The following is a 26,886-nucleotide window of genomic DNA, read 5'->3' as shown; positions in this document are numbered from 1 at the left end:
ATTATTCATACTATAACATACAACAGGTATAGAACAACTATAGAAATGCGTGCAATCATTCATTGAAGTTTTTATAGTATGGAGTGAAAACTATAAAAGGAGTTGATCTCGCCTTATTGAAATATAGATATTTTTTTCAAAGAGATATAACTCCTAAAAAAAAAGGGACTGATTTTTTAAATCTCTTGTCAGAGATAATGTTATATTTGTACAGTTTTCTTTATAAAATTTTTTTTTTTTTAAATTGCAAGTAGTGAACTCGTAAGACCAGTAACAATGCAATTGTACGTATAATTAAAATTTAACACCTCTAAAAAAAATATTGGCCCTGATTAAACAGTCAAAGACATTGCTGTGAGAAAAACCTTAGATAAAATTTTCATAAAAATCTGACAAGAACTGTAGGCTTAATATTCAAATCATAAAAAATATTTAATTTCATACAATTATGGTCGTACATCCTATCGTTATTGTATCTATGTCTTTGGTCCGGTATACAATCTTTTCCGCAAGTTAATTATTTTTTTTGTTATATTTCAAATCAATAATTAAGATCTATTTTGTTACATCTACTGATCTGTTTATTTTGCAATTGAAGGTGTTTAAGACCCCTCTACCAAGAAATTTGTTTTGCATGCACACGTATAAAATTGCGGTTTTTAGCCGACGCGATCATATGTATGAACTGTATTTTCTCAGAATGTTAGGCATTTATCTATAAGATTGAATATATAACCTAAGAAACATGATTTAATTCTTAGTTATAACTGTCTTTGAAGTATCTTTCAGTATCTCTTATAAATAGGTCTTTCTGTCTTTAATTTTTTCTTGTTTTCGTTTGTGCTTAGTGTCGATTGCATGAGTCGATATTTTTGCAACTGATTATTGTAGTTACTTTTATATGGGCTGCAACACCACTATCCAATGATAGTATAATTGGACGGTTGAGCACTTAAAAATATGTTTTGAAATCGCCAACAATTCGTTGTGTGCTAGTCCCTGTAATTCGGTGGTTGTCGTTGGTTCATGTCTAAGATATTTGTTTTTCATGAACTTTTTTGTTAACAATTGTGACTTTAGTACTCTCAATTGAATTGTTTAATAGTATTGGTCTAGGTGCCTTTTAAATCCGACTACACAGTATGGGTTTTTCTCATTTTTCAAGGCTGTACGGTTGCCTATAATTGGTGACATCAATTTCGTTTGAAATTTGGTAGATAATTGTATCATTTGCAATCATACCACATCTCTTTCTTTTCATCAACCCCGTAAAATTCTGTTTGAGCAATCCAAACTCAGAAGAATGTTATAAGTGGTTGTCGTTGTTCTATGTTTATTTTTCATCGTTAATTATTTTTCTCGTTCTTCAGGCTGTTGGTTTTTTTTCATCTGAATTGTTTATGTATTGCCATTTCGGGCCAATTGAGTTGTTTCGTCTATGTCATTTGGTCTGTGTTACCTCATTGACAATCATGCAACAAATTGTTATTGCCAATAAATTCCAGAATCATTATGACAAAATTCAAGACCACACATAAAAGGATAATATTAAACATAATTCAATGTTATGCTCCTGCAAATGGCGCAGAGGACAAAATCAAGGAAGGATTATATCGGTTGCTAGAAAAAAATCCACACGGGAATGTAGCTCAAAAGGCATCACCATCTTAATGAAAGACCTATATGTAAATGTAAGGTAGCAAGCAACAACACCGGTTATAAACAAGTAATAGGAAGACATGGCCACGGAGAAATGAATGAAAACGGAGAGCTCTTTGACAACAACTGTGCAAATCCAAATCTGGTTATTGGTGGAACAGTCACACAAAAAAATGTCATCTAGGAACATGGGTATCTCCAGATATGAATACTGAAAATCAAAGAGACCATGTCTGTTTAGGAGAAGTTTACAAGATGTCAGAGCCTTATAGTAACAAAAATTAAACTAAAGCTAAAGAAACACCACACTATTGAATCAACAGGAAAACGATTTAACATGTTGGCAAACAAAACAAAAAAATATAATTCCAAATAGAATAAAAAAAAAAAAAGCTTCTCAACATTTCAGCATGTAACTGAAGAAACAGCTACAATTGAAGATCACTGGTAAGAATTTAAAAACGCTTTTACGACAGCTTGCGAAACATCAGTTGGTTTGAACAATAGAAAACATAAGGAATGGAAATCGTCAGAAACTCTTGTAAAAGGGAAAATATAAAAAATATAATCCTGAACAACAGCAAAACAAGAACGGCAACCAATCAACCTCAAGAGAGTACACTATAGCTAACTAGGATGTGAGTAACAGTGCAAGGAGAAATACGAGGGCCTTTGTAGACAACCTTGCAGCAAAAGCAGAAGAAGCAGCTATAGCAAACAACATCAAAGCTCTGTATGACAACATAAAACTGCTAACTGGGAAATACCACAAAGGAAGTAGACCAGTATAAAGAAAAGAAGGGAAAAACACTCAACACACATCAAGAGCAAATGATACGATGGTTTGAGCATTTCAAAAATATGCTAAACCAAGACCCACCTGTACATAAAGCCGACATTTCACCCTCGTAAGAGTTGTAGGGGGAAAAAAGCCAGAAAAATGCTGAAGAAAAACACATCTCCAGGTCCTGACAACATACCTGCAGAAGCGTTAAAATCAGACATTCAAATATCAACTCAAATGCTATATGATCTTTTGGAACAGATCTGGAAAGAAGAAGAAGTCCCTCTTGAATGGAAAGAACGACGCATGGTAAAGCTTCCAAAGAAGGGCAATTTAAGCATTTGTAACAACTATAGAGGAATAATGCTACTGTCAGTTTCAGGGAAAATTTTAAATAGAGTTATGTTCAATCAACTTAAAAATGCAATGGAAGAAAGACTAAGTGACAACCGTTATAAAAAAGAAGATGCGGTATGATTGCCAATGAGACAAAAATGACACAGAAATTAACAATTATAGGAAAGCGTACGGCCTTCAACAATGAGGACAGCCCATACCGCATAGTCACCGAAATAACAATGTAAAACAATTCAAACGAGAAAACTATTTATATAAAATAAATTAACGAAAAACGAATATGTAACACTTAAACAAACGACAACCACTGAATTACCAAGCAGGATTTAGACAAAACAGATCATCTGCAGATAAAATAGCACCTTACGTATCATCCTCGAACAATCACAAGAGTTCAATTCATCAACCTATTCTGTTTTGTCGACTAAGCCAAAGCTTTTGACAGCTTAGATTGAGAAATACAGGCAAAGTAAAATTGTAATTATCATCTCCTCATAAATTAATACTTTAAATCAAACAGAGAAGAATGCTTTGGAAATATGTTTCTACTTGGAATTATCTTCTATCAAAAATCGTTTAATCCATATTATATGAAGAGACAACAGCTGAAATTCAAAATGTCGGACATTCAGTCCTCTCCAGATTAGGAGACTTTTGAATAGCTTCCGTATGCACTTTCCAAGTACCACTATATATTTAGTACTATTTCTTTACTTTAAAATCATTGTAATATTTAGGTATTTGTATTTTACAGTACTTGATTTGTACTAAATATTTTGGTACAGAAATAATACCAACAGTGATAGCAATATTTTATGGTAATCATAACTTTTACGAGATTTGAAATAGAAAAACATTCAAAATGCTAAAAAATGCAACAATAGTAACCAAAAATATGTAGTGCCTAAATTTCAAGTACAAATAAAGTACCTTAAAATACAGGTACCTTAATATTACAATAATTTTAAAGTAACAAAATAGTACTGAATATTAAAAGTTGATTCCAGTGTACTACATATTTTTAGTACAGAAATAGTACCTATGCAAAAGTAGCTTTGTATATAGATTAGACCGTTGGTTTTTCCTGTTTAGATTGGCATTTTGGGTCCCTGTATAGCTTGTTGTTCGCTGTTAGCAACGGCTCCGCGGTGACCTATAATCGTTAATTATATATACATTTTTTATCTGGATGGAGAGTTGTTTACTTGGCACTCATACCACAGCTTTTTTCAAAATCGGATAGTAATATATTATTAAAGACATGGATAATACTTAAATGTAGTGAACAGTATGATATCAGCCATTAATTGTATATTATTTCGTCTTCTCACAGCCAAATGTCAATGTTCATCTCGAGACCGGGTGATATTTCTCAAATATACAAGTTGGATACCTTGTGTTAAATTCAATTTAAACGTAGAAGATTTCACGGGTGTCATTCGGTTTATCGAGAGAAATGATCGTGAAAGAATATATAACGACGGTCATTACAAGTATTGAGAGACGATCGTGAAAGTTCTGGTAACGGATCGTGAAAGACATTTAATCGAGAAGACATATGAAAAGTCAGTAAATATTCTAATTTAATTAATTACACAGACACATTAACGACAAAATAAAACTGTCTGTCAAAATGGTTCAACATTATGATCAGTATGTCAGAATATCCAGTTTCAAAAGTACATAGTTATTACAAAACGACAAAAGGCAGATTGCTTCTCGACATTTCAATGACCTAAAAATGTAAACAAACACGATTTTTTCACAAATTCGAGTAGATAAACTACGTTTATCAGAATAAGGGCATTGTATTTGAATTAATTAAACGGTTCTCATAGTTATATTGTTTAAATATAATCTGAAACTTGGTAAATAACGAACTGTTTACACAAAATTGATTTTTTGGATCGTGAAAGATCACGTACCGCATTTTTGAAGATCGTGAAAAGGATCGTGAAAGATCTGATGCCAAGAAGACCTTCACATTATTCTTCCATAATATGATAATTGATATTTGTTATTGGTATTGAGAAAGGCTAGATAGGTCAACATCCTCAATAGGTTTAAGCATTCAAAGTATTTATATTTTCAGAAAATTAAAAGAAATAACAACTACAGCAATAAGAAAAGACAATGGGTGACAAAACGCCGAAAATACATTAAAATTATTATTTGGGTGTTTGTGAACATTTTTGTTGTAAAATAGTTGGATGATTGTAGAATGAAGGTTTTTTTATTGTCATGTGAAGTACTCACTTATGTGAAGTACTCACTTATCATGAGTTATAGAATACCCATATTTTGTATATTGGATCCTATAAACTAAATGTCCGTCAGACAGGATTTGCCTTATTTCATGGATGAAGATTAATTTTAGTGGTCAAGTCAGTATCGAGGATTCGTTTAGCTTTAGGATAACTGTCTGTTGTTATGATTGTAAGGTGTATATTTTTGACTTGTGCAAGGTTTCAACTAACATTGAACTCATTATCATGAATCATTCGGCAATGTTTGTTTTATGTTGTTGACCTTTTGAATATATACCTACATATGCTATAGCGACAAGGTGTTTCGTGTTTTATGTCTGTCTGCATGTTTCTGAACATGACGACGTCAATTGTGTTTGATTTATTAAATGATAGTAAGATGTCTATGTCTGGCTGTCGGTCAGGGTTTATATACTTTTGACCTTATGTTTCAAATTACTTGGCCAAGCATAACTTTTACATTTGTCAATTTCTATAATAAGGCACTGTAAGGATCGGAACACATGTATTTGTTGTACGGGATATTTGTAGAGATCTGTATGGCATGGTTCATCTGACCTTGACCTTTTTTATGAAACATTGACAATCGTAAGGGCATTTGAAACTTCTAGTAAAACCCTTGATATTATAGACGTTCAACAAATATACTATCATAAGTAAAGCAAACACGACATTACAGCATTTGCGCTTTGGTATTCTATAGTATGTACTATATAGTTAAATCAATCCTTATCTGCGTTGTTTATAGAGAACTTAAAAAGTTCTGTTGCACAAAATGTTGGTTATTGTTCAATCCCAAATTACACATGAAATTTGCTGTTTTTGCTGTGATTTTGTGTTTGATGGATAACATTTTGGTTTAAACGTTGCATATCCATAATATTGGCTAACTAGTGTCGGTCTTCCTGAAGTGCACTAGACCGATATACAGAGCTGAATCTTTCACACTTATTTAGACACGTTATTAATTTTGGTTTTTTTTTAACTTTCGAGGTAAAGTGTTGAATAGAAAAAAAGATAATAGCTTTAATGTTCATCCTTATCAAAATAGTTACAGGCTTCAAACACTTGCAGATTTATCAAATGGTAAAAGAAATATTAATTTCTGATTACCAGTATTAAGTCTGGTCACGCATTTTCTTTCACGATCGAAATAATACGTTGCCTGATCTTTCACGATCAAGTTTGATGGAAATTAAACAAATTCAAGGTTTTCATAAACAAATTAACGCTTTAAATGGAAGAACATACTTTAATTTTACTGTACTATCAGATACACCAAAGATCAAATTTCAAATATATCATGATATTCTGAAATATGACCATTATAGGTACAAAAAGCGTGTTATTTGTAATTAATTTCATAGACACGCATTGCGCCTTTTGTGTTTTTTTCAAAAAGTACTTCATATTTTCTTTATCTTCTTTCACAGTTATATTGAGGAAGTTAAACCATTTTGACAGACAAATTTTTTGTTCAGATTTGTTCCGCGTTTTGAAAACTAAGCGGTTTTTTTTCAAAGATTCTGAAAAAGAATGTAAATTAAGTGTCTTCCACGATCCGTTACCAGAACTTTCACGATCGTCTCTCGATACTTGACCGCCGTTAGATATTCTGTCACGATCATTTCTCTCGATAAACCGAATGACACCCGTGAATTTGGTATGATTGTCGATTGCCAACATCTATTCACAGGTGACCAAATGACTCAGAAATTAGCAACTATAGATAATCGTACAGCCTTCAACAATGAACAAGGTCCATGCCGAACTGTCAGCTATAAAAGGCCCCGAAATGACAAAGTAAAATTATTTAAACAAGAAAACTAACGGCCTAACTTATATTCAAAATAATTAACGAATAACAAATATGTTGCACAGCATCAAACGACAACTACTGAATTACAGGCTCTTGAGCTGTGACAGGCACTTATGTGGCGATGTTAAAAGTATGTTGGCGCCAAACCTCCCAACTACCAGGCACAGTGGTGAAATTTAAAAAAAAAATCAGTTTAAGATGGTCTTGATTAATCAGATGTATACAAATAGAAATACATCTCACAAAAACAATGGAGTGGACGTGGAAGGGTAGTTTCATATCCACTCTTCAGAATGACAATAAATAAACTTATCTGAGAACTCTCGCAGGTTAGTGTCAGCTAGTTCATAGCCAAAAACAGCATATAAAAACAATAATGCATCTCAGACTAAAAGTTAAAAAAATTATACAACTGCTGTGTTGAGAATCAAAGTTAACAAGTGAAACTGCGAGCTACTGCTCACTGATGATACACCCGCCGCAAGTGGATAATATTAATAGTGTAAAAATATGCAAGTGTTCGGTAAACAGGAAGTTGTCAAGTGATGAATCTGAATACGCATCACACGGTATAGCTGACTTAGATAAACCCTGAAACCAAATTTCAGAAATCCTTGTATTGTAGTTCCTGAGAAAAATGCGACGAAAAATATTCATGGGACGGACTGACGGACTGACGGACTGACGGAAGGACAGACAGAGGTAAAACAATTTACCCCCCCCCCTTTTTTTTTAAGCGGGGGTATAATTATACTTTATTTCGTATTTTTATACATGTACACAACTAAGCTTTTGCAAGGTCGCGCTCATCGCTCGTGACGCGAGTAAAGTTTCTGCTCTTAATAACTGTCATTAAATCTAGATCTACAGTTCTGAAAATGAATTTCACATCTGTTTGTCGATGACATCTATAAAATAATGCTTTGCAGTTTTAACCTGAAAGTTTCTAAGTACTGCCTCTTTAAGCAGCGAGCATACTAGTAAAATGCGAAATGTAACGAAACATACGTGAATATAAAAGTTTCATTAATTTGGGAAACCATCGTCAGTGTTTATTATTTTTTATCGCTATGTTTTTTACTTTTATACATCGAAGATAATGGTTAGATAATTTCTATAAATGTAAAACATGGCAATTGAAAAAACATTAGGTTATCAACATTGCGTGGACTGAAGACCTACGATGACGGGTGAACGGTTATGTGGTTTGGCAATGTGGCATTTCTAGACATTGTGCGAGAAATATTTCAAGAAGAATTAGATACAATATTACTGGACACAGCAAAAATGTTCGTTTCTTCATGGAAAATTCAACTAAATATTAAAGAATTTAAAACTGGCTCTCTTTTTTGTATATCAAAATAGATGCCTGACATGTTTTATTAAAGTGAGATCACAAATCTCCCGGTATCAAATCATTTAAAAATAAAACCAATGTATTGCCATATGAACTTTTACAATGACGAGTTACACTTGCATAAAGTCGTGTTCAGGCCCTTTGATAGAACATAAAGGAATATGGAGGGTGAAACGTACATGTATATGTACACGGAACTTAATCACACACAAAGTCAAAAGTGAATACATACAAAAAATACAAATTATCAATGGTCACGGTTTTCATATTCTATTCTTCGTCTTGATAGTCGCTGTAGGGTTTTCAACAATAAAAGAATCATTAAGATAGGTCATAGGTATATGTGACCCCGAGACAGAATTTCTTATACCTTGCCGAAATGAAGATTTTACTATGCTCTTTTCAAAAATATAATAAAAAAGATGGAACATTCTGTTTGTGCATAAATAACATCCATGAGACAGAACTTTGATAAATAGATTGTGAGAAGATAGGTTTTATGATATGTTTTAACAAAAGAAAAAATGGTTTCACCGAACTTGTTTTTTTGCTACAAGTAAAAATAAAAAAATTCCCTATCTGTCCAGTATAATTTAAGCGTTAACTCTTTAAAATATTGAAAACAACACGTTAATAATTTCTTGCGTCCGAAGGGCTTTTCTGGATTTACCTTCATCAGGAACGCTCAAAGCCAAACATTTAAAATCCGAAGATGTATAAGTACCGAAACCGTTGAAGAGCTGTATGTCAAAAAATACCTAAAATAATTAGCCAAATTCATCTAAAGCCAACTTTGCCTGAGGGAGTTGAAACCTTTTTTTCTTAATAATTTATAAATTTATAAATGGACAATTTTAGTAAAGTTTGTTAAATCATGTCAGTACCGAAACGTAGTAACCGGCGTAGTTGAAACAATTGATTGATTCTAAAACACACATATGTTTGGTATTCGTTTAAATATTTGGAATAATGCAATGAATCAGCAAGTTTTCTTCATATAGATAAACAGTCTCATCAATAAAATTTCACATCTATCTAAAAATTTGGAGATTTAAGTAAATAACTAGACTGATTGTTTATTGAAATAGTACAATCCAAGCCTTACGAAAAAGTAATTTATTTCTGTTTCTTGCCATTTTAACATTACATTACTTTTAAAGACCCTATATTAATGCTTATATATAAACTCACGATTTGTTGTATATACACCGGTAATCATGATGGATGATACTGTTAATTCATATTATACAGAGGATTTATTGTGTTTTAGTGTACAGATACTGCTTTAATTTATCGGTCTCATCCGAGTGCTCCTAAAACAGAAGGGATTACGAAAAAAAAGAAGAAACTGGCGGTATAACATGTATACCATCATAAACCAGGTTAAGATGATCCCTAGTGTCATCTCAAGCGGTACCTTAAGTATGTAACTGCACTGTCACTATATCTAAATTCAGTCATAAATAAGCCACCAAAGTCTTAACACAATACAAGACAAGAACAGAACAGACAGATCCGGTATTATTGATTATAAGGATTTTTGCTTTATATATCATATCGGTCTTTTGATGTTGTCCCTAAACACTAAGAGTTTTAAATTACAATGACTATATATTTTGCATTGAGAGCAGAATATTGTCGAAAAAGAGAAAATTAGAAATGCATAATTTTGCGTCATTTTTTATAAACTGAAATCTGCTATCCTTTATGAACAAAGTGTAGTATTCAGTCGAGAACCAGCTTATTTCTTTCAAAGGTTTTTCATAATCGTAGTATACTTGCTTATTAATAAAGGGAAAATCTTAAACACCTTACTGGTTGAATTATTATGGTTAAATACCTCTTATCCTACCTGATTTTTAACGTCTTGTGTCAAAATCTTATGAAAACAAGATGAGGGCATACTTTTCATTTCGTAAATAGTCAAATTGTAAGCATTTTTTCTTAGAATACGCTAAAATTTTTTGTAAATATCCGCCAAAGGAAGTTTTCAAAGACACTCTAGTTTAAGATCCAAGTCGGAAAACGACTGGATTATCCGCAAATTTTCTCTATAATACTAAAATAACGAGGTCCAATTTTTCAGCCGGCATCGGGTAAAAACGACAAATCAAAGAATTCAACTTTATATATAGCTAATATAGGACAATGGTTTAGATTAAAAATTACACCACTCCAGACCCTTTTGTTTTCCACATAATTATATTGCCAATAATTAACAAGTTCCGGGTCGAATCCGATACAGATACCAATAGTATATTCACCTGTTACCTATTACCTTATCTGTACGTTCCGCATCTGACAGGCGCACTACCAAACGGTGTATTTGATTTAGCTATATACACGGGTCATAATCACAGGGTCGACACAAGTAAATTCAATCATTGTCAAATTGTCCCCTATTGTTGTTTTTTAATAAGAAATAAAATTGAGAATGGAAATGGGGAATGTGTCAAAGAGACAACAACCCGACCAAATAAAAAAAACAACAGCAGAAGGTCACCAACAGGTCTTCAATGTAGCGAGAATTCCCGCACCCAGAGGCGTCCTTCAGCTGACCCTAAACAAATATATACTAGTTCAGTGATAATGAACGCCATACTAATTTCCAAAGTGTACACAAGAAACTAAAATTAAAATAATAATAGACTAACAAAGGCCAGAGGTTCTAAATACCTTGTTTTGTGTACACTGAACCACACAAGTTCTACATTGACTATCGACTGGATGTGGGCAAAAAATAATTTAAACTACATGTAAACATTGAGTCTTATCAACGGGAACGTAATTAAGTTCAGTTTACATATGAATTACACTATAAACACAACACCGGGTTTAGGTCAATGAGATGGCCTTATAACATATATATCCGAAGAAAATTTCACAAGGTGGTCCTAAATTATGACATCTCTTTAAGGTTCATGTGAACCTTTAGGATAAAATGGCTGTATTTTCACCTCAAAATTTCCTCTGAGTACAGACAAATCTATATATCTGGGAAAGTTTTAATAATATTTTAAAATACTGATATCAATAATCCACGATTTTATCCTTTAACCTTATACACGAAAGTGACAAATTGAATTTAATTCACTTTACCAAAAGATGTGTTCTAATTTTGTTCTTTGTTTCTTAATTTTGTATTTAAAGTTTCATATGTATATTAGTGTTTAAGCAATAGATTATTTATACTAAATACATTTATTTTTTCATCGTAATTTTGCAGGTTATCTAATAATATTAATCAATACTTTAAGTAATCTATGGAAAACTACATTTGAATGAATTTTCAATAAATCCATGTTACTATTTGATAGTTTTAAGAATTTGCGACAGGTTTTTGATTTCTTTGCTAAAATCATCTTCTGGCATCTTCAAGGAGAGGTCTGAGATATGAAATAAGATATGCATAAGAGAATCATCAGGCATGTCCTAAGACATATCTTATGACAGGTCTAAAAACAGCTTCGTGAAACCGGCATCAAGTGCTTAGAAATGATATCAAATATTTTACAATATTAGTATTCAGGCACATATGATAACTTAACCAACTAATAACATGTTAACAAGTAACGAAATACGTAATAAAAACGTGCATGACGTGAACAGAACTCATTATATTGATCTGGGTCAACTTTATTATCAGGGTGATTGGTATCTTCTAAACGACATTGATTCTAGTATTTAGACTATCGTCAAAGAACCACTTAATTGATTTTACAACACAAAAAATAATAACTAAGGGTGTTTTGGTAGTGAATTAAAATCATGAAATAGTTTTAAAAACAAAATCGCATGCACTTACAGTATTTTGCGATGATAATTACATGGAATTATTTTGTATCTGGATATTATCTGAAACTTACAATATAAGGCATATTCGAACTTATTTCAACTTATATATAACACGTCTGATACCGAGTTTCTAGCAAGAAACCTAATTTTAGACACACACCAATTCACTCTCATAGAATTTGCCAATGTGCAAATTTAAAGATATTCTAGCACATACTTACAACTTCTCGTCCATTCCAATTTACTTGAATTTTTCTTCTAAATTTAAAATAAAACCCTTTTCCCGAGTACTAAGCTAAAATGTAGAATGGAAGTGGGGAATGTGTCAAAGTGACAACAGCCCCACCAAAGAGCAGAAATTAGTTGAAGGCCAGCGATTGGCCTCAAAACAGCGCAAAATCCCTCACCCGGAGGCAGGTTTTAGCTGGCACTTAAACAAAAATATGCATGAATGACCACAAACGTATGATTTAGTTGTATTGTTATCATGATATTTATATTAAAAACGATAGTGGCTATTTTGGAATAGAATTAAAAAGAAGTGTTTGTCATCAGTTGTCACATTTACTTTTATAAATCCTGCTATCAAAATCTTAAGTTTAAAAAGATATTTAAATGACAAGTTACTATCATTAAAATAAATAATAAACAATATGGTCCCAAATACCTTTGTAAGCATACAACTGAATCGTATATAGTAGTAATTTAGTGTAATTGCAATACCATTGTACCCAGGAATGTATGTACTTTGTGAGACCTGGAATCACTTGTTTTAAGTAAGGTTCGTATTACATATTGGTGTACTGACTTGTGGAGGGAATATGAACTGAAAAACCAGAGAAAGTGCTAAAAAATCACTTTCATAAATTGAACAAATAAGATACATTGGTAGCAAAATAACTAGTGAGTAAATTTACAAAACATAAAACGTAGTTGATGAACTCCGCTTTACAAGCACCTGTGTACCGCGAAGTCACCAATAATTACAATAGACACATTAAAAAACTACTCGAGTTGTTAATGTGTGCTAAATCTTGTAGTCAATAGAAAGGAGTATACTATGATGAAATACTATGAAGGGACAAACCCTACGCTCTAAATTGCTTGGCATATACTTATATGTTAGTTAGGTATAACTATTTTAAGCCCTAGGCGTAGCCGAGGGTTTTGGATGTTTTGAATGTTCATACAACATAAAGTATTGTCTGACCAATGTACAGGATATTCACACATTCGGGCGCCATTAAAAAAACTATCCGCTCCCATTGTAATTTAAGTGTTAGCATAGTAAGTAAAACGGATGTAAATGATTTAATGGCCAGTTCAACAGATGGAATGAAGTAGCAATGAGTTTTTTGTGATTTCAAAAAAGGATATTAAGTTATTCAAAATTGGAGATTTTTCTGCCTAAGGTAAAATGGGAGATTTCTTCTGATTTAGGTGAAAAGTATTTAAGTTTCACTTTATATGTATATGTTACAGTAAATAGGTGAAATTAGGAATTACACGTAATTACTAAACATTTCAGTAAATACCTGTAATTACTTGCCAATTTAGTAATTACATGTATTTACTAGTTGTTTCAGTGATTACTGGTAATTACTGATTTTTTTTGTCATTTTTACAGCTATTTACTAACTTGATGTTTTTGTTTTAAAATTAAAAACATAACTCAAGATACCAAATAAGAAAGTAAAGCGGTAGGGATTTTAAGGGAGCTATTACTTGAGGATATAGGAATATAAGGCACATCAAAAGTGCATACTCTTAAGTGTTTGTTAATTGAAACTGGAAAATGGTTGTTTTAAAGGTCTTGAAACTCCGGAAATATATGCATGCAAGACCATGATATCAATCCAAAATTGATTTTCATAATTTTGTGAAACTAAAATCTCAATCATGCACTGTGGTTTAAAACTTTAAAATAACTTTCTCCAAATATCTTGGATTGTTATCAAACTTGGACCAAAGCTAAATGTTTATGATCATAAGATGATATCCGAAAGTAAAGATTTAAAAAAAATCCTTATTTTCCTCTATTACTTATAAACATGATAAATGGACTAGTTTTTTCCCCAGTTAACATTACATACACTCTGCAGTTAAAGTTTTTAAAACATTATATTTTATAAACCATCCTGGATTTTTCCCAATTTTGACAGAAGCTTCTTATAGTACTAGTCAAAAGATAGTATCTAGAGGATAATTTTAATATTTTTTCCTCATTTTTGTTGAGCCTGCGATTAACAGCAAAAGTAGGCGAGACTTTTTGTTCTGCGAAACCCTTACAATTTTAATAGCTTACAGTCCAAATATTCACTCGCAAGTGCACAACTCATCAACCTTGTTTCTCGGCTAATTTAACAAAATAGAACTAGATTGGCTTCTAACAGTGAATTATAATTTCACTATATCATTTTTATTAATGATTTAACAACAAAAAAAACATACATTTAATTTTTTTATATCTCGAAGCTAATGCACATAACCGTTCATTCCAGTTCTTAACCTTCACAACGTTATCTGATCTTTATAAGGTAATAAGTCTAAATATTCTTCAAACTCAAAACGTTTTTGAAAAAAGTTAAAACATAATGCTGTGGGAGAATTTTCCATTCTGATTTCCATGTCTGCTGAAATAGGTCAAAAATTATCTGCATAATGCTCAACTTTAACCATTTTGGATTAAAACTAAAGTTACTCTGATTTAACCAAATATTTGAAAGTCCATATTTATTCAAGATATTTTGAATACAAATCAACCATTCAATATTTTAAGAGTACTAACTGATCTTCTGGTATTACCATAACTTTTGATCATCTGACCATAATACAACATTTAAGCAGTCAGTAAATAGGTGTAAAAACTCATTTTAAAATTAGTAATTACTGGTAATAACTGGGCCGTTTCAGGAATTACTTGTATTATCTAAGTGCATCGGGAATTACTTGTAATTCCTAATTTCAGTAATTACATGTAATTCCTAATTTCACCTATTTACTGTAACATATATACAATGCAAATGTATACCGGTGTTCAAAAGTCATAATTCGAATGAGATAAACCAATTCGAGTCACACACCAAAACCCACATCAACTATAAGAGAAAAACAAATTAACGACAGGAACACCGACGTGCAACTCCAACACACATAGAACAACCTTTTTGATAAGAATTGTCATATTCCTTACTTGGTATAGGACATTTTAAGAAAACATGGTAGATTGAACGAGGTTAAATGGCTAGCCAAACATCCTGCTTTAGAATAATGATACAAAGTGTTGCTAAAATGACAACACTACGTGATAAAAATACAGCACACACACACCCAAGAACATTCACAACAGGAAAACGCACAAACAATATAATATTCAACACAAAATGCAAACCTCAGAGCAACACCAAACATATACTATCATCGACAAACACCACAGGATATAATAAAAATAGTGACGCACTTATGTAACGTACATACAATCTTGAACTTCATACAATTATTTTGACAATATTCGTTCAAACAATTTTCATGACAATGATGTTATAGAAAGGCAAATTTATAATTATGTGGACAACAAACAATAAGACATAACACATTATTCAACCGAAACCATTACACAAACATAAAAATAAATACAAGAATGTTGAATGTACAAAACACCGAGACACGTCGTTAGCAATCCAAATGCACACTCGGCATAAGTCATATTCGGAAATAGTTCACGTTCGGTATTTTATATATATTATCGGCTGATTTTACCAGATCATTCAACTGTTGGTAACACTAACTAGGTGCTTTTATCATTTAACATATCTATGACTTGAATATTATTATACTAGTAAAATCAACCATAAAAGAAAACTTGAAGTTGTGATTTAAAACAATAAAAATTGAAAGACAGGTGTACAAATAAAAGTTAAAGCTCCATACATATTACTTCTTAAAAGACTTGACTTACATAATAAAATTAAGAATGGAAATAGCGAATAATTCTTATAAAAAGTAAAATTACAAAAATACTGAACTTAGAGGAAAATCAATTCGGAAAGTCCATAATCACATGGAAAAATCAAATAACAAAACGCATCAAAAACGAATGGACAAGAACTGTCATATTCCTGACTTGGTACAGGCATTTTCAAATGTAGAAAATTGTTGATTAAACCTGGTTCTATAGCGCTGACCCTCTCACTTTAATGATAGTCTCATCAAATTCCGTTATATGTACATTGATGCGATAAATAAACAGACACAATAAATAAAATAGTCAAAATATGGGTACATCAGTCATCATCGTATAACAATTTTAAAAGGAACAATTCTGCATGCTCAACCCACATAAGTAATTGGGGGAGGTGGGGTCTATAAGCTGTGAAACATTTTTATCATGCTCGAAACTAGAAAACTACTTTTGTTTAATTCAGGTAAAATTTAGGAATGCCATTCTTTCATGTTGACATTGACAAATAAAAAAACTGCTTCGTTAGACTTTTTGACGACCGTGATAAAAGAAAGTGTACAGATAATAACCTTTCGAATAACCGTTGATGTGACTGCATTAAAAGTCATTAACTTTCACATGTTACCATTTTAAAAATGCCTCTAATAATGAGGATAACATTACACCACAGAAACATCACTCTTTGAAAAAATATACAATGATTGCAGTATGTGGTTAATGATTTGAAACACTAGTATCCTGATGTCTAATTCATCGCAATAGCTATTGATTATCCTCAGGAAAGAACAGCCAATCGTGCGATTTCTTAGAATGAAATACCTACCGACAATTATTTCTGATTTTTTTTATCAGTACACTTACCAATTTCATAACATCCATAGATCTGAATTTGTAATTTGACTGGTTGATATGTGTTCTCTTTGTCTTTTGGAGTGATGCTTATTTGGACTTTGTTGACATTGAGATGTCCGTTATTATAAGCACTTTCAAGTACTTCTATCTGTAAGAAAGAACAATTGTTTAACCGTATCATAAATATTAATTCACAATTTTGAAAACTTTGTTACAACCAAAGTTTGATTGTTTAAATATTCATCACACACTCTTTCTATCTCTTTTGCAGCCAAAATTTGGATCTGTAGTGTTGTTAGTCCCTTTATTTGTTCTTCTTCTATCAAGAATATGTAAATATTTAAAAAAAAAAAAATAGTTGCTTTGAGGGTACAATAATAAGATATAATATTTCAGTAGACATGGTAGAATGCTTAGATGATATGTTATATATAATATTGTTGATATCTAAAAAAAAGTATTTAATAAAGCCTTTTAGTAATGATATTCATATAATAAACATTCACAGTAGAAGAAAATCAATGTAGTCAATAAAAAAAGAGAGAAAAAAGAGCCTTTTAGCCATGTTAGTCCATATTCATAAAACCATCCTTTTAATTGAGTCAATGTAATATACCAATAGTAGAAAGCTTAATGATAAGCAAAGATCGAAGGTAATGAACAATCAGTTATTATTTCCGCCAAAAAATCCACTTGAATGTTGATAAGAATCATATTATTGGAAATCCGCTGAGGTACAACTAATTTGCAAGTTTTATAAATATATTTATATGCAGCTTGGTTATTACAGAAGTTAAGATAGATATAAAATGTCAATTAACATTATCTTACTGGTGCTACGGCTGTTGACAGTTTTAAAAAGTTTTGTTTTATACATATTTTTAATGTGGAGTTATTTAGCTAATCTATACATATGATGTAGCAAAAACTAATATTACTTTTAAAACGACATAAGTATATAAATCATATAGATATAGGAAGATGTGGTGTGAGTGCCAATGAGACAACTCTCCATCGAAATAACAATTTAAAAAGTAAATGTCTATTCTACCAATAAAAAAAACTAATATTTGATATATACTTTCGACCGATATATTTTAGGGTGAAAGAGTCACGATTCTTGTAACTCGTAGACGAACGTATATATTTTGGAATACATAAAAAGATAAAACATGTTTCTGAACAATTTATTGAACCTCATCAACTATTAAAAGCCGAGTTTATAATAAATATTCGAATCATTACAAAAAGTAATATAAAACAACTATTTATACGTATAACATGAAGTGGTACAGACACACAAGGTGATGGGGTTTAATTTGGTTTTTGATTTTGCCTATCTTAACTTTATCTGAAAAAAATATTTAAATAATAACAAAATATCCACATTGCAGCTGTCAATGGGATGTCAACAAACTTGACCAAGAGATTATTAACGCTACATATTCTTAAAGGCGTGGTCACACATGTGCTGGGAGTATAAACATCCGTCAAAGGTAGTTTGGTTGCCGGTTTGAAACTACTTCTCATTAAAACAAAATAGAATCATAACAAGAATGTGCTCATAGTACATCATTTTCTTTGTTGAACAAACCGTGAAAATGGGATAAAAATTCTAATTTGGCATTACAATAAGAAAGATTGTATCATAAGAAACATGTGTACTTATTTTCTCAAGTTGATTGGACTTCAACTTCATCAATAACTACCTCGATCAAAAACTTTAACCTGAAGCGGGACAGACAGACGAACAAACGAACAGACGAACGAACGCATAGACCAGAAAACATAATGCCCATAAATAGGCATAAAAACAATCCAAACGGTTTAATGAAGTCTCTGTACGAAATAAATTGTCAGTCAACTGTATTTGTAAGAGGTCAGTATGTTGTTAAATTTGCCAGACCATAAGAAAAGAAAGTTTTACTGAATCAGTCAGTATATTTCACCTATTCCCATTACCGATGATTGGTGTAGAAATGATTGAGAGTTGTTATGTCTATTAGCGACAAAAAAAATATTATTACTATAGAATAACATATAATAAAAGTTATTTTCTCAAGTAAAATGATACTTTTACAGATAATATGTTGATACCGTTTTTAAAGGTAATTATTCAAATTTTCCTGTTTATACCATTTTAAATTCATTTGAATCAGCTGCCGGCATAATTTGTTTGCAAATGTTATGACCTGTTTCATCTGAAAATTTTCATTTATTTGTTTCAACTCTCCAACATAATCTGCAGATTGAATTAGACAATATACGTATAGTGTCTTGAAATATGAAATTTATTTGTATGAGGCTTAGAAACGGAAAATGCGAGGTTCTACCGAGCATTTTCCCGTTTCGTGCCGAATACAAATACATTTTATATTTCAAGACACTATACGTATATTGTTTTTATACTGAAATCGAAAAAAAAAATGAAAAATGAAAAAAACATGTAACAAAAATTGTTAAAAAAGTGTTTGGAATTTCCCTCTTGAGGTACCATTTTGGGGTATTTCCCTATGAGCGTAGTCCAGGTGGTAAGACATTGGCGTATTAAGGAATTAGGAAGGGAAAATGAACTTAATTAATAACATTTGATAAACATGATATATAAATAACCAATTTGAAGACATAAAAGTTTAAATTGAAAAAAGTTTGACCATTGTTACTTTACGTTGTCATGGTCGTGACGTGATGTTGTTGATGAAATATAATAAGGAGGCGGGGCTTATAGGTCAGTTGGGGTCATTGACGTATAAAGCTAACGTTTATACGTATAGCTTTATCTGTACAGTAAACTAGCTGATTGCAGTATAATTGACGTCTCATGTTGATACGAAATTCAAAAACCTGCATTTAACAATTTAGTATTCCATTGCTAGACGTTTATTGAACAATGTCACCAGTCTCAATTTCTGACACATTTTTTTCGGATACCTTTATTCCACACCATTATAAAGAGAAAGAGTATGTACTAATTGGGATGTATATACAAAGTGTGTTGCCTTCTAGTCTTTTGAATTCCATGCACTGTAAACTTTCTCTGTGTAACTGTATTCAATGGTATGCCTTCTTTTTATTCCTCTTTCATCTCTTTACAAAGACTTAGCACTATTTTTTTCCAGATCATCGACGTGTAATATGTTCTGTGCAATCAATTATGTCGCTTCCATTCAATAAACAGAAAAAGGTGGATTACTAGAGATCGGTTGTGTAAGTTTATTGTATCCTAATCAATTTATTTGTAAAAACTCCAAGCTGAACATCTGTAAGGATATTGCGTCTTAAGTTGGTACGATATTCAGAAAACCTGAAAGACTGAGTTATATATCACATATTAAATCTAGCAGTTACTGTCTTCCAAGTTAGGTTATCGGAAGCGCTTTTGTATGAATAACTGCCAGATTATTATCACCGTTTTCCATGTAACTGCATCATATTTCTATGGTACTTTGATTTCCCTCATCCTTTCCAAATTGTAAATAGTAAATGCATTCAAAATTTCAACATTCAAGAAACATCATATGACGAGCGGTTATGTTGAAAATTGACCGTGCATATGGTAACAGATTCACTTATGTCGTTTTTCACTGATAAACAACAAATTGTTTACATTCAACAGATCGGTTGTTTTATGTTCACTTATTTGTTCTTGAATGGTCTGCATACTTATACCTGGTGCAATATTCTGTCCCAAATACCGGGTTTTTAAAGAAACGGGACAGTCTTTGAAACTATCAATTACCGTTTCGGTCTTTAAAAATGTCATAATTATAGTTAAGAACGTCACATGTGCGTGTTGTCAGCTCAGGATTTAGCAGTTGAGCGCGAATTGATTACGAAGATGAAGACAATGAAAATTAAAAATTGTAACACCCCTTACATATGTTAGGCTATGTTTACCTCGAATTATTTCATGAACAATAAATTAACAAATGAATGATTGAAATGCATTACAGTTGACAATAAAAAAAAAATCCGTTTGGACATATAGGGGTGACTCCTTGTTGCTACCCCCTGACAACATTACATTAATATGAATAGTGAAATCCGTGTTTTAAAATAAAGGCTTTCCATTTTCTATTTACCTTTGCCAAAGTTTCCAGATATAAATCATTCGTCAAATTTATTTTTCTTGTTTTGAAATTAAGAACAAAAATTTCAAGTGTGTTAATTCATTTATCATATCAAAGAGCTAGTCAGCGATGTGTATTGTTCACTTGTTTTTCATTTTCTAATACAAATGTTTTTAAAATATTTTTTCCTAATAAAATCAGTGACAGCTATAAGTTCTACCCTCAATATTCAAAAGAATGGCAAAAGTAAAATAGTAAAATACCGAACTACAAAAAAAATCAAAACTGAATGTCTTTTGTCAAGGGTCTCAATATCGGACCTCTGATCGTTGTTTTGTGCCGATTAAAGAGTTTCCTACATTCTCTCGTCACTGGGTGTCACTGTGCTCAGTTGTGTGATTTTGTTACCTTGCATTCACAGATCCCCTTATACCAGTGACTTAATTTTCACATGATGTTACTCTCCATTTGCGTAAACGTTGAGTGTATACTTTTAAGTCTTCTATCTAATTAATTTTAATAAAATTGAGAATGGAAATGGGGAATGTGTCAAAGAGACAACAACCCGACCAAAATAAAAAAACACAACAGCAGAAGGTCACCAACAGGTCTTCAATGTAGCGAGAAATTCCCGCACCCGGAGGCGTCCTTCAGCTGGCCCCTAAACAAATATATACTAGTTCAGTGATAATGAACGCCATACTAATTTCCAAATTGTACACAATAAACTAAAATTTAAAGAATACAAGACTAACAAAGGCCAGAGGCTCCTAACTTGGGACAGGCGCAAAAATGCGGCGGGGTTAAACATGTTTGTGAGATCTCAACCCTCCCCCTATACCTCTAACCAGTGTAGAAAAGTAAAAGCATAACAATACGCACATTAAAATTCAGTTCAAGAGAAGTCCGAGTCTGATGTCAGAAGATGTAACCAAAGAAAATAAACAAAATGACAATAATACATAAATAACAACAGACTACTAGCGGTTAACTGACATGCCAGCTCCAGACTTCAATTAAACTGACTGAAAGATTATGATTTCATCATATGAACATCAGGCACAATCCTTCCCGTAAGGGGTTTAGTATCATACCATCATAACATATATGAGAAGAACATAACCCGTGTCATGCCAACAACTGTTTTTAGAATAAATGTGTTTAGTTCCGACGCAAAGACCTTATCAGTGACTCAATATTAACGCCAAAATATGCAATCTTTAATGACTTGACAACAGTATCGTAATTATATCCCTTCTTAATAAGTCTATTCAAAGGTTTTGTAAGTTTATGAGGTGAATACTGACACCTTTGTGCTTTATAAAGATTATTTCCATAAAAAATTGGATGTGAAATACCTGAACGTATAAAAAGTCTGCATGTTGAGCTATATTTACGAATGATGTCTTTATACCGATGATAAAATTTAGTAAGTGTTTTGACTAGTTTGTGATATCGAAAACCCTGGTGTAATAATTTTTCAGTAATACTTGAATTTCTCTCGTTAAAATCTTAAACATTGTTACTTACACGAGCGAATCGTACAAGTTGAGATATATAAACACCGTAAGATGGTGACAAGGGAACGTCACCATATAAAAACGGATAATTAACGATATGAAATGAAAAATCATCACTTTTATCATAAATTTTAGTATTCAGCTTTCCGTTAGTGATATAGATATCAAGATCGAGGAAAGGGCAGTGGTCATTGTTCGTATTAGCTTTATTTAAAGTAAGTTCACCAGGATAAATTTCATTAATATACATACTGAAGTCGTCATTATTGATAGCCAAAATATCATCCAAATATCTAAAAGTATTATTAAATTTGTTTATCAGATGTTGTTTTGATGGGTCTTTGCTTATTTTTGTCATAAATTGTAACTCGTAACAATACAAAAAGAGGTCCGCAATAAGTGGTGCATAGTTAGTCCCCATTGGAATTCCGATAATCTGACGATATACGGAATCCCCAAAGCGAACAAAAATGCTATCTAGTAAAAATTCCAGGGCATATATAGTATCAAAGCATGTCCAATTAACATAGTTTTTTTGTTTATTGCTACTAAAAAATGACCTAAAAGAGTTTGAACATATATATTCACATTCTGATTTTTTTATATATATTCAATTTGTATCCATCCATATGGACATCTGAATTTAGACTGAAGATATAAAGTGTCACCAGGCATCGAAACAGTCTTGCTATATATATATGAATAAAAACTAACCAGTGTTGTCATGTTGTATTAAATAATATTACATTTTTGTAAAAACTAAATGAAATTGAGGATGGAAATGGGGTTATGTCAAAGAGACAACAACCCTACCAAAGAGCAGATAACAGCCGAGGGTCACCAATGGGTCTTAAATGCAGCAAAGAAAAATAATAAACTCCAAAACATATAAATTAACTAGAATTAAGAAACATGCCAGACTTACAAAGGCCAGAGGCACCAAACTTGGGACAGGCATGACAATGCATTGAGATTTAACATGTTTAGATATATCAACCCTACCCTATACTTCTAGCCAAAAGTGTTCTCTCGTGCCATTATTATGTTATGAACCTTTGCCACTTAACGTTTAGCATACACCAATAAATCAATTAAATGTCCTAAAACATTGCTTCTACAATTTGCCGAGTTCATACATTGTATGTATCAATGTTGCTATTATATTGACAACAGAATCGTCCAGTTAGTATTCAGACGTTTACCTCAATCTGCAATAAAGCGGGAAGTGACAGTATCCGTTGTAACTAAGTACGCACGTGATAATCAGACATACATGCATTAATTGAATAAATTAATGAGGTAAGAAACTATGTTAATCACATAATTCACTACCGTGTCCTGGGAAAAGGCGGCATCATTTCAGTAAAATGTGAATTTAGTTTTGTAATTTCGACTTGTACAAAACTGGACTTGTATGCAATTCCTGTGTAACTGCGCATATGCTAGTATGTGTTAGTCTATATATATATATATATCGGAATCAATTAATTTAATAACTGGTTTGCTCTTTCAGGTGTACAGTGTATGATGTGTGCAATACCACAGTTCACGTTAAAGCACTATATGACACAATTGTAAAACATTACTTTGCTATATACATGTATCTTTGTATAATTTTGTACCATGTAATAAAATTGAGAATGGAAATGGGGAATGTGTCAAAGAGACAACAACCCGACCAAATAAAAAAAACAACAGCAGAAGGTCACCAACAGGTCTTCAATGTAGCGAGAAATTCCCGCACCCGGAGGCGTCCTTCAGCTGGCCCCTAAACAAATATATACTAGTTCAGTGATAATGAACGCCATACTAATTTCCAAATTGTACACAAGAAACTAAAATTAAAATAATACAAGACTAACAAAGGCCAGAGGCTCCTGACTTGGGAAAAGCTCAAAAATGCGGCGGGGTTAAACATGTTTGTGAGATCTCAACCCTCCCCCTATACCTCTAACCAGTGTAGAAAAGTAAACGCATAACAATACGCACATTAAAATTCAGTTCAAGAGAAGTCCGAGTCTGATGTCAGAAGATGTAACCAAAGAAAATAAACAAAATGACAATAATACATAAATAACAACAGACTACTAGCAGTTAACTGACATGCCAGCTCCAGACTTCAATTAAACTGACTGAAAGATTATGATTTCATCATATGAACATCAGGCACAATCTTTCCCGTTAGGGGTTTAGTATCATACCATCATAACATATATGAGAAGAACATAACCCGCGTCATGCCAACAACTGTTTTTAGAATAAATGTGTTTAGTTCGGACGCAAAGGCCTTATCAGTGACTTAATATTAACGCCAAAATATGCAATCTTTAATGACTTGACAACAGTATCGTAATTATATCCCTTCTTAATAAGTCTATTCAAAGGTTTTGTAAGTTTCTGAGGTGAATACTGACACCTTTGAGCTTTATAAAGAATATTTCCATAAAAAATTGGATGTGAAATACCTGAAGGTATAAAAAGTCTGCAAGTTGAGCTATAAACATATAAATAGGACAGATTCTTTTCAAAATTTAAAATGCTTTTGAATCTTTTAACGGGTCCCTTTTAGCTTGTAGTTTTGTTGATAAATGTTTCCCTGTGGCATGGCTGTCATTTGGTAAATCTGCCTTGTAGTGGCATTATCCTGCTCTTTTTCGAAGTCTACATGGGTGTCTTTAACGTGAAAGAGATATGGTTCTCTCTTAGCACGAGTCATCCCTTCATCGTCCGCTTCCGACGAACTGTTATCGTTTCCTCAAGACCACACTCGCAAATGGTGTTAAGAGAGAAACGAAAATTCAGTCCCTGAAATTTTCATCCAAGAACGGGAATCGAACCAGGAACCTGGTCATGTATTACGATGGAATCGTGTAAGAACTGGTATAAGATCGTGAATTAAATCTTATCGAGAAGGCACATAGTAAGTTAATGATTTAAATTAATGAATTATGTTGACAAATAATGAAGAATAAAACTGATTGTCAAAATGGATTTAACATTATGATCAGTATTGAAGAAAATTCATGACTTACAAGTGCACTGTTTTAACAAAACTAAAACTATGTAAGAAATATTGCTAATCGAAATTTCAAAGAAATAAACTCACATACTGACATACATAAAAGAAGACTGTCAAAAGGTATGACTGTCAATGAGACAACTCTCCTTACAAGTCACAATTAATAAAAGTAAACCATTATAGTTCCAAGAACGGTCTTCAACACAGAGCCTTAGGTCACATTGAACAGCAAGATATAAAGAGCCCAAAACAATACTAGTGTAAAACCATTAAAACGGGAAATCAAAATTTTAAATCAACCAGTGTCTGAGCAGAAAGTTGATGAACCAGGGGTATGTCAAAGAACGTCTCGTCCTTTTTCTGAAAAAGTTCATTGGAAGGTACCAATAACTTGTTGAAAAATATTCCGTATCAACTTCACAAATAATACACGATGGTCTTAAAGTATAGATTTTGCGTACTGGCCTTGTTTATCATCTTAATAACGTGTTATGGTATTTTTTATTTGTCTTTATTATATTACTTTTACTGTTAATTCTGTTTTTTTAGATATTCATTAGACGTGACTCTATGCTTATGTATCCCATCATATTTTGAACGACAAAATCATTTTATTTATTTATATTACTTTTACTGTTAAGTCTGTTTTTAGTGATACACATTTGACGGGACTCTGTACTTATGTATCCCGTCACACTTTGAACCGCACAATTAATTTATTTATTATTATTACTTTTACTGTTAATTGATATAGGAAGATGTGGTATGTGTGCCAATGAGACAACTCTCCATCCAAATAACAATTTGAAAAAGTAAACCATTATAATGCGAATGTAGGAAAAAAGGTCACAGGAAAAAAGGTCACAGGAAAAAAAGTCACAGGAAAAAAATTCACAATATGTATTTTGTATGAAATACTGTAGTAGTCATTATGGTCTGCACATACATGTATTTATAGGAGAACAAATCAAAATTATATATATTTTTTTTATGAAAATGGTCATATGGCCTCATATATTATTTTTGGAAAAAAAAGTCCTAATATATATTGTATAGATATGAACATATTCTAATTCATTTTATACTCTTAAGCTTTGGAAATTTAGATATAAATCACTAAGCATTTAAATGAAACCTGTACATGCTGGTGTATTGAAGATACATGTTTTGTTATAATTATTTTTTGTATTCTAAGAAGGAGATGCGAGTTTAACAGCAACAGTTCCCTTTAATTTCAGTCAAAGTTAGAAATTCAGTATATGGCTTGACCACATGTTATTTTGATTTTTGTAGATAAGAATCCCTCAATTTATTGTTAACCAAACAACTCATTGCCATTAATAATTTTTGTAGACCTTTCACTTCCTCTTTTGGTATGAAGCCATCCCAATAATATATATCTATAAAAGGAAACAATAAACCTTTT

The 26,886-nt window shown here is 32.0% G+C and overlaps 2 protein-coding genes across 2 annotated transcripts in view; both read right to left on the bottom strand.

Annotated features, from left to right (window-relative positions):
- LOC134706707 (mucin-19-like) overlaps positions 1–26,886 on the bottom strand; it is a 263,376-nt gene that overhangs the window by 176,632 nt on the left and 59,858 nt on the right. The window lies entirely within an intron of this gene.
- The window catches only part of LOC134708595 (mucin-17-like), a 52,126-nt gene that overhangs the window by 12,626 nt on the left and 12,614 nt on the right, over positions 1–26,886 (bottom strand). Inside the window, exon 2 of the mRNA XM_063569244.1 lies at positions 16,861–16,999. Coding sequence (XP_063425314.1) covers positions 16,861–16,999 — 139 coding nt within the window. The remainder of the gene's footprint in view (positions 1–16,860; positions 17,000–26,886) is intronic.

Source organism: Mytilus trossulus, chromosome 2 (assembly GCF_036588685.1).
Source record: "Mytilus trossulus isolate FHL-02 chromosome 2, PNRI_Mtr1.1.1.hap1, whole genome shotgun sequence".
NCBI lineage: Eukaryota > Metazoa > Mollusca > Bivalvia > Mytilida > Mytilidae > Mytilus > Mytilus trossulus.
This window is presented reverse-complemented; position numbering and strand designations above follow the sequence as displayed.